Source organism: Crocodylus porosus, unplaced genomic scaffold (genome assembly GCF_001723895.1).
Source record: "Crocodylus porosus isolate Cpor-Errol unplaced genomic scaffold, CroPor_comp1, whole genome shotgun sequence".
Classification (NCBI taxonomy): domain Eukaryota; kingdom Metazoa; phylum Chordata; order Crocodylia; family Crocodylidae; genus Crocodylus; species Crocodylus porosus.
In genome coordinates, this window is record NW_017728931.1 from 43,570,144 (window position 1) to 43,578,790 (window position 8,647).

At 41.7% G+C, this 8,647-nt stretch overlaps 1 protein-coding gene across 3 annotated transcripts in view; it reads left to right on the forward strand.

Moving 5' to 3' along the window:
- The window catches only part of TBXAS1 (thromboxane A synthase 1), a 363,475-nt gene that overhangs the window by 249,634 nt on the left and 105,194 nt on the right, over positions 1–8,647 (forward strand). For all 3 annotated transcript variants that reach the window (XM_019544728.1, XM_019544725.1, XM_019544726.1), the window contains exon 10: positions 2,015–2,329. In XM_019544728.1, coding sequence (XP_019400273.1) covers positions 2,015–2,329 — 315 coding nt within the window. The remainder of the gene's footprint in view (positions 1–2,014; positions 2,330–8,647) is intronic.

Genomic DNA, 8,647 nt, shown 5'->3' on the forward strand with positions numbered 1-8,647 from the left:
GTCCCCTCCGAGTTCGGCGACGGGTGCCTCCTGGGTCTGGGGGGGGCACCCAGGGTCCCCCCCATGGCTGATCACTGAGCCGGGGGGAGGCATCCAGCATGCTCGGCGATGGACCTGGAAGTGGACTGGAAGTAGTTCTGATCCACTTCCAGGTTTGCTGCCAAGCACATGGGGGGGCCCCTCTACCCAAACTCCTGTGGTAAAATCCATCTGCCCCACCGTTGCAGCATTCACAAGCCGCACCTTGTACCTCAAGGTATGTAGAAAAAACATTTAAAACTGTGTCTGTAGCTGAATCAGTGATTCTCTGAATCAGCATTGAATCTTCAGATTTGGATTTGGCTGAATTGAATTGGGACAGTGATCTGAATCAACAAATTGAATCACTGTCCCTGATTCAGGCCAAATCTGAATCCAAATTGAATATGCCCTGTTTCGCACACCCTCCGAACTCTGAGTAGAAACCAGAGGCACCATTGTAAGCCCTTGTCCGGTTCAAATACTCCCTTTTCTCTCTGTTTGTAGTTGGCTCAAAATGGTTTGTTCACAGTAAAGCCAGAGTTCCCGACACTGTGTATGTTATTTTGTGTCTTGCTGCTTCCCATTCCCATGTCATGAGGAAATGTTATCTGATTAAGCCCTTTGACATATATAACTAATGACTCCTTCCTTACCCTTATCTCATTTGCCCATTGTTTCTCTGGCTTTCTCTTTTCTTCTTTTATCTGTATTATCTAATCTAAGAAAATAATTCAAAAGATTTTCCATTAAAAAAAGATGCAGCCTCAGTTCTCCTGAAAACATTAATTCCCAGCTTTTTCTTTTCAAACCATAATGTGTCATGGTATGGTTCTGTAGTCATTTTTAACTGGGGAACTTCTTAGCTATGATGCATTATATTGGTATTTAAGGAATTGAAAATCAATCTCATGGCCTTATGGCTTAAGTTCAACACAATAGTTTCTTGGGCTCAAACGTCACTCCAGGCCTTTTGGGTTAGGTTTAAAAGCCCTGCCAAGCTTGCTGCCAGACTGGTTTGGAGTCAGCTTACTCTTATCCATAGGTCTGTTTGGTGTGGAATTTTAATTTCACAAACTAGGACAAATAGCTTTGATAAAGAAAGGATGGTTCAACTGGCATTTTGCATGAAGTCGTAACTGCAGGTTTTGTACAAGTTAACTATATAGCGTGAAAGTGCCTATTAGTAAATTTTCCAAAATAAAGCAAACTTTTATACCAATATAAATGTGGCCATGCAAAAGGAATTTAAACCAATTTTAACAATATCAGTTTCTACACCAGTATGGTTAAATCACTACAAAAACCGTGTAGATTCACCCTTAGCCTTAGACTGTGATTTAATCTACATGCACACCCTAGGACTAAGAACTCCCTTTTAAACCTCCACTCAAGCTTCCTGAGCCATGTGTAGATGAAATGTGCATGTCACTTTAAAGCAGCCTAAACACTTTTGCACCACTTTAATGGTGAAGGTGTTTGCACTCCTCGGTGGCGTATTGCGCATTAATTTCAGCTGCTGTAGCAAATTTGGCAGCGTAATGTGCCTTAAATGACTTGGGGCACAGCAAACTAAAACTCTCCAAGTGGAGCAGACAGGTGAGGAATGGCAGTGCTGGTTCCATAATGCTAATTCAGGGGCCCGTTTGGCTCATGCTGGTATGGCTGTCATTAGAAGGGACTAAGCACCAACCCTCTGGAATAAGGTCCCTGTTTTGTATTCAACAGAACTGCTAGTCAGTATTGAAAATACTTGCCTGATAGTGTTTTGTCAGCAGCAGAGTCAGTCTTCTGGAAGGGAGTTGAGAAGTACCAGCAGTAGCTGCTCTGTGCAATTTAATAGGAGCAATGCCAAGAAGTCTCTTCATTTGAAAGCTTGATGGTCATGCTGGCAGAACTGGTTGGGCAGGATAAACATCGGATGGTTCTTTCCCTAAGAGGAAAAGCTTTTACTTTTAGTCATTCATAATGTGTTTCCTCATTTTCTGTTTCACAGAGACGCAGAGACTTCCTCCAGTTGATGCTCGATGCCCGCAGTTCAGCGAGCTCTGTTGCACTGGAACATTTTGACTTAGTCAACAAAGCAGATACTTCCATTCAGGACCCTGATCCTTGTGGTGATGAAGCTCTGCCTAAAAAGCTTCAGGTGACATTAACTGAAGATGAGATAGTAGGCCAAGCCTTCCTTTTCCTGATTGCTGGGTATGAGACCACCACCAGTGCACTCTCCTTTGCCACCTACCTGTTAGCCACCAACCCAGAGTGCCAGGAGAAGCTGCTGCAAGAGGTGGATGAGTTCTCTGAAAAACATGTGAGTATATTTGGTGGCTTCATACTTTTATGTGAAGCATGAGAAACTGGTGAGCACTGAGACTAGCATGTCCTCCTTCAAAGGTGAAGCCAAGACTCCTTGTTGCCAGTATTGGCAAGGTAAGTTACATTCATAAAGTTGCGTTCACCCAAACTGAAAAGCTTACACCTTTGAAATCAAGTGGAGTCAGGGGTGCAGAGATTTAGGTTACAATAATATTTAATTAGACTATGGTTCTACTTTCTATTAATATATCATAACTTTGCACTGTAGTGTCTAGAGTCTACATCCTGTTTTAAGTACAAGAAGCTACTCATTAAACAAGAAAAAATGGATCGTACAGTATTAAATGTCACCATCTTGTCTAACAGAATATGGATACTGGTCTGTTGCAAACTAATCACTAGGTAGCATGTATTTCAAAGCTTTCTGAGGCCAGGTAGCATCTGGTCATTATTTCTAGTGTCGCACATCTCAAGCCTATATTCTTTCCAAGGTAATAATTTACCCATTATCTGTTTATTCCTAAAACCATTTGGGTTACAGATCCTTGAAAACAGCAGCCCTGCCCCAGTCTGATCTCAGACCACCTTTGAGTCAGGCTGGGCAGAATCTGTCCTCTCCTTTTCCTCTTGGGCCACGGTTCCATCTGCCACGATGGCATCTCAGTTTAGCAAATTCATTGTTCCATGGGTTTTGGCCAGTTGCTAAGAAATGATCAAAGCTTGATCCAGATTGATCTGTGATATTCTGTCAGTCATGGTTCTTCAGTGAGGTGCTAAGCACCTTTCTTGAGCAGGGCAGCTCTGCAATACCATTTGGTAACCTTGTCTTGGGTGAGGTTCTTCATATAACAGAATGGAGTAGCTACTAGCTTCAGAATATCTTTATTTTTTTGCTGTTATTTTAACATTCATCCTTACTGCTTTATCAACAGAGGTTTTTTTCACGCCGTTAGCTCTATTTTTTTAATGGAAAATTGCCTGTGTTTTGTAATTTTGGCTGTGAGTTGAGCACAGTGAAGTTTTGAAAGGAGTAGCAGTCCATCTTTGCTGGTGTTATAGTTTGTCTATGGATGATTTTCTGCAAAGCAAGGTATGGTATCTCTTTACAATATGAATTTTTGCAGCTGAAAAAGATAGCCAGTTGTTCAAGCTGTTGTAGCCAATTCCTGTCATAGACTTGAGTGTCCTGGTGGAGATGATGACCCCACTTGTTCTGATCATTTGCCAAGGTTTCCTGTTAGCCAGGATCAATTCCAAATGCCTTCATATCTCGCTTGCATGCTGCATCTTTATAGCGAAGTTTGGGGCATCCAGTTGTTCTTGTTCCCTCCAATTATTCCCCATATAGCTTGTCCTTGGGTATACGTCCATCTTCCAATCTACTCAGATGGCCTAGCTGGTGCAGTCTGAGTAGGGTTGTCACACTCGGTAAATTTGTCCTTTGAAGAACCTCTGCGTTGGTAACTTTATCTTACCATTTGATGTTGAGTATGTGTCATAAACAGTGCAGGTGGAAGCTGCACCTTTTCTCTTGATGTGCAGAAGTTGTCCATGTTTCCATACCATACATGAGAGTGCTGAGTATGTAAATTTTGTACACTGGGATTTTGGTCTTGATGGTAAGCTTTGAGTTGTTCCATGCTTTTTTACTTAGTCTGCTGAAAGTGGTGGCAGCCTTTCCAGTGTGACCATTAAGTTCTTCATCCAGTGAGAGGTTCGTGGTCACTGTAGAACCTAGGTAGCTGAACTTTTGAACTAGGTCTAGCTGATTCTTGGTAAGGGTGATTGGTGGTTCTTGTGGAACTCCCTGTTTTCTTTATGCTGATAGTGAAAGCAAATGCCTGACAAACTCTTGAAAGGCAGTCCATGAGTTCTTGTAGCAGGTTTTTGTTGTGGGCTATAAAGGCAGCATCATCAGTGACTAGAAGCTCCCTGATCAGCACCTTTCTAACTTCAGTCTTTGCCTTGAGTCCTGACAGGTTAAAGAGTTTCCAGCCAATCTTGTGTGAAGGTGCAGTCCACATGCCGTGTCTTTAAACGCTCAGGTTAGGAGTACCGAGAAGATTCCAAAGACGGCAGGGACAAGAACATATATCCCTGCTTCACTATGCTTTTCATCTCAAAGCTGTCCGAAGACAACCGATCAAACTGAACAGTTGCTTTCATGTTGTCATGGAAGGAGTGTATAAAACTTAACAGGATTGGTGGGCATCCTATCTTTTCTAGGACTACAAAAAGGCCTGCTCTAATGACCATGAATGACGTGTGTTCCCGGAGGTGGGGTGGGGCATGGCGACTGCCCACAGGCAGCAGTGGCAGTGGTGGGGGTGAGTGAGGACCTTCCTCAGGCAGCCATGGTAGTTGGGGGGTGGTGAGCACTGACTGGCAGTTGGCAACTGCCCACAGATGCTGTCAGCAGCAGCCAGTGGCAACTGGGGACTGCCCACAGATGCCGCCAGCAACATTGGTGGCACTTCTGTCAGGGAGTGCATCGCCAATCTCAGCGGGTAAACGTGTACCCGTGTACACCCCCTACGCATCGCCAATGCTACTGACGGTGTCAAATGCTTTCATTAGATCCATGAAGGCAATGTACAATAGTTGGTTTTGCTCTCTCCACTTTTCTTGAAGTTGATGCAGGGAAATATCATTTCTCTGGTTGATCTTCAGGCCCTGAATCCGCACTGAGAATCAAGGTAGACATGACTTGCCAGCTGTTGTAGATGGACCAAGAAGACCCTTGCAAAAGCTTTTTCTGCTATACTTAGTAGCGAGACACCTTATATTTTTATACAAAGTGATGGTGTTTGCGTCACACATGTTTTGGGGTACCTGTCACCCTCTTTCAGGCATTTGAGTAGCAGTTGATGAAGATATGGTAGTTGGCATTTTTCCACACACTTGAGAATTTCCACTGGGATGCCACTTTTTCCACTTGATAATGCCTTGCTTAGCTTTTCTACAGTGGGCTCTACATCTAACTCTAGCATGATCTGTAGAGTTGGTATTTGGTCCAGTGATTCGCTTTTGGTGATATTTCTTTCTTGTGATATTATATTATATTCACTGAAACAGAGTGCACCAGTCAGTCTGATAGTTCTGAATTCTCTGCTCTTTTTGTTAATTATTACAAAAGTGTGCAGCACCCTGAATCTGTTTTTGAAATTATTTATATTTGTTTTCTATCGTTTTTTTTTAAATAGGTCATAGGGCTTATAGGAAAAAAATAACACAAGAGAGGGTGTTCTCATAGTATTTCAGATAACCAATTTGCATGCTAAAATCTTTATCGGAGTCTGATTTTTTTTTTCCTGAAAATGTCTGATTTTTCACTGGCATGCAAACTCTAGTTTTAGGGGGGTGCCAAAATATTCCAATTTTACTTAGCTTTATTCATGCAAAAATAATGGCCAGGATCAAACTGTCATGAAAACTTGCTTTTATCTATCCATTATATTCAAATGTACCCACAATAGCAATTCTGCCTTTAAGCAGGTAAATAATATGTTCCTAGGATTTTGAAAGACTCCTTTTGTTCTAAGGTTGTGAAGTAAGTGAAAGCAGAGAAATATAGGCATTCAGCAGCCTGATCCATGAGGCTCTTTCTTGGCAAAATCACACATTTTATGCTTATGGTCTTGGAAGTTGTGTAGCTGGAACATTAATGATGGAGCATGATGTTAAGAGGTAGGTGGGAAATTTGAGCGCATGTTAACTGGGTGATTTAACAACTTAATAAATAGTTGGATCATTTGACAATCATAAACATAATGTTGGCCTTGTCTCAGTTATCTAATGGACACTAGCCTGGCCACCAAACTGAGCCATTGTGTGTAATATATGTGCAGTGGCCTGTTGCCCTTCTGAAAGCATTTCCTTTGTGACTTTGCTGAATTTCAGTTTTAGTTATGATGGATATCATACCACCACACATACAGGGAAGAAGAAGAACAAAACTAAAGCAATTCATCTGCTCACTTTAATAACAAGAAATCCATGTTTCCAATCTGTATGCCCTCTCATAAGGTTTCTTATTACTATTACCAAAGTTAATCTTTTGTGTTAGGGGAGCCTGGATGTAGGAATCTACCTCAGTATCAGGAAGAAGATGCTGCAATTCAGCTTAGTTAGCAGAGTTATTAACTGCCTAAAAATAGAAGAAAATGTGCATAAATGGGTTCAAAAAGTGGTGAGGGAAAGGAGCTGTTTAGGTATAGGAAAGTAAAGATATTCTGTTCGGTATTATGCGCGGGGGGAATAAGATTTGAAAGCTCACTGTTGTCCATTTAGTCACCAAAACTTGATTCTGTTACAGCAATAGAACAATGAAGAGTATGCTAGCTTGTTTCTGACCTTTAGACCAGGTGCTTTACAGGCTGAGGATCACAGGAGAAGAATTTTAGTAGGACAGAATGTGGAAAATCATGGTGCTGGCCAGGTTGTGCATTAGTGGTAGATAAGCGAAGCCTGTGTTTATTTGCAGATGTAGAAGTATTAAACACAGTGTTCTCCCCAGCCAGAATTATATTTGGGTAAATGCAGTACGCTTCTTAAATTACCCCAGGAATTTTGCTTGCCTTGTACAGTATATTTCATTACCCTATACTGTAGTGAAGAGTTGCAGGATGATCTTAAAACATCTGCTGCATTGCATCCCAGGGATGGCAGCTTGTGAGTGATGGACAAAATGATTGATATATGTATAAGGTGAGTTTCTACAGAGAGAAGTAGTTAGCTGTGTTAGTCTGAAGTCAGGCAGAAGTCAGGGCAGACTAAACCTTATAGACTAACAAAATCAAAGAAAGGAAGGAAAGAAGGAAAGAGAGAGTTTTCCTGAGATCAAGCTCACTTTATAAGGTGCTGTGAAAGTACATGCATAAAGCAATATATAAAATGGAAAGAGTGATTTGAATACAAAAGGCAGGGAGGAGAGGGAAACGAGAGGCAAACTGGTATGCAACAAACTCATAGGAACAAATGGGTCACAAAAGCTAATGCAGGTAATGAGATAAGAATCCATAGTTCCTGTTTAAATCATGTTTAACACAATCCAGTCTGGGCATAATTCTTGTTCTGTAATTTGGCTTAGGTTGGCTTTTAAAGTTTTCCTGCCTAAGAACAACCACCCTGAGATTGGCCATGGAATGTCCAGGGAAGTTAAAGTGTTCAGACGTAGACCTTTGTGTCTTGTTGGGGCCGATGTCAGATCAGTTTTCGTTCATTCTTACATGTAGCGATTGCCCTGCCTGCCCAGTGTAGACAGCAGACGAGCACTGTAAGCAGGTGATGACATATATGACACTGGTAGATTTGCAGGTGAATGAAATGTGAATTGGTAGATTTGCAGATGAATTTTATATGCTGTGTAGATTATAATCAGCCACATCAAAGCAGAGTCCCTGTGGAAAATTCAGGGTCCAAAGATGGAACACTGCTCTTTAAGAATAGTTCTACCATTGATGCACAGTGGAAGAAGCACTTTCAAGAGCTCCTGAACTGTCAAAGACAATACCATCAAAGCCATTCTGCAACACCCCGTTAAGGACTACCTGGCACATCCACCAACTTATCAAGAGGCCTTGAAAGCCATTAAGGAGCTGAAGAACAAAGCATGTGGTCCTGATGGAAATTTATAGGCTAGGTGGGGCTATTCCATCTCTGAATACTGTGAAGATAAAAATCCATTTATGATTATGATTATGAAGTGGTCAGATATTATGGTGTTGAGGTACCATACAAGTACTAAGATACAGAGTAAGACAGGCATCCTGGGGACTCTCTCACACCAAGCACAGAATACATGGCTGTTTTTGCTGCCTTTTGCCCATCAGTAGTGCTATAAATGGAGCAGAATAAGATGCAGAAGCTGGCACAAAATACACATCAGGAAATGAGATAGGTTTGTGGTAACAAGTATGATAGCACTGTTATACCTTTGCTAATTTGACAAAAAAACCCAAAATGCCTTTTTTCTTCAACCAGATAGTCAATGGCAACATTTAGTATGCCTGAAGAACATCCCTTCCAGACAGTTCTTTTAAAAAAATAATCTAATATTTATGCAGGGGGGAACCAGGGATAATTTCTGACGCACAGGGAAACAGGTGTGGATTCCTGCTCATACTGCTTATGAGAACTGAAATATCCCCTTGTTGTTATTATACAGCTTCTAACAATGTTAGAATCACTAATCGGCGACCTAGTGATTGATGGGAAGTTGGGTGACGGCGACCACGAGCTGATCACCTTCACCATCCGCCGTAAAGCTGGCAAGTCAGTCAGCAACACAGAAGTCCTTGACTTCAGAAAAGCC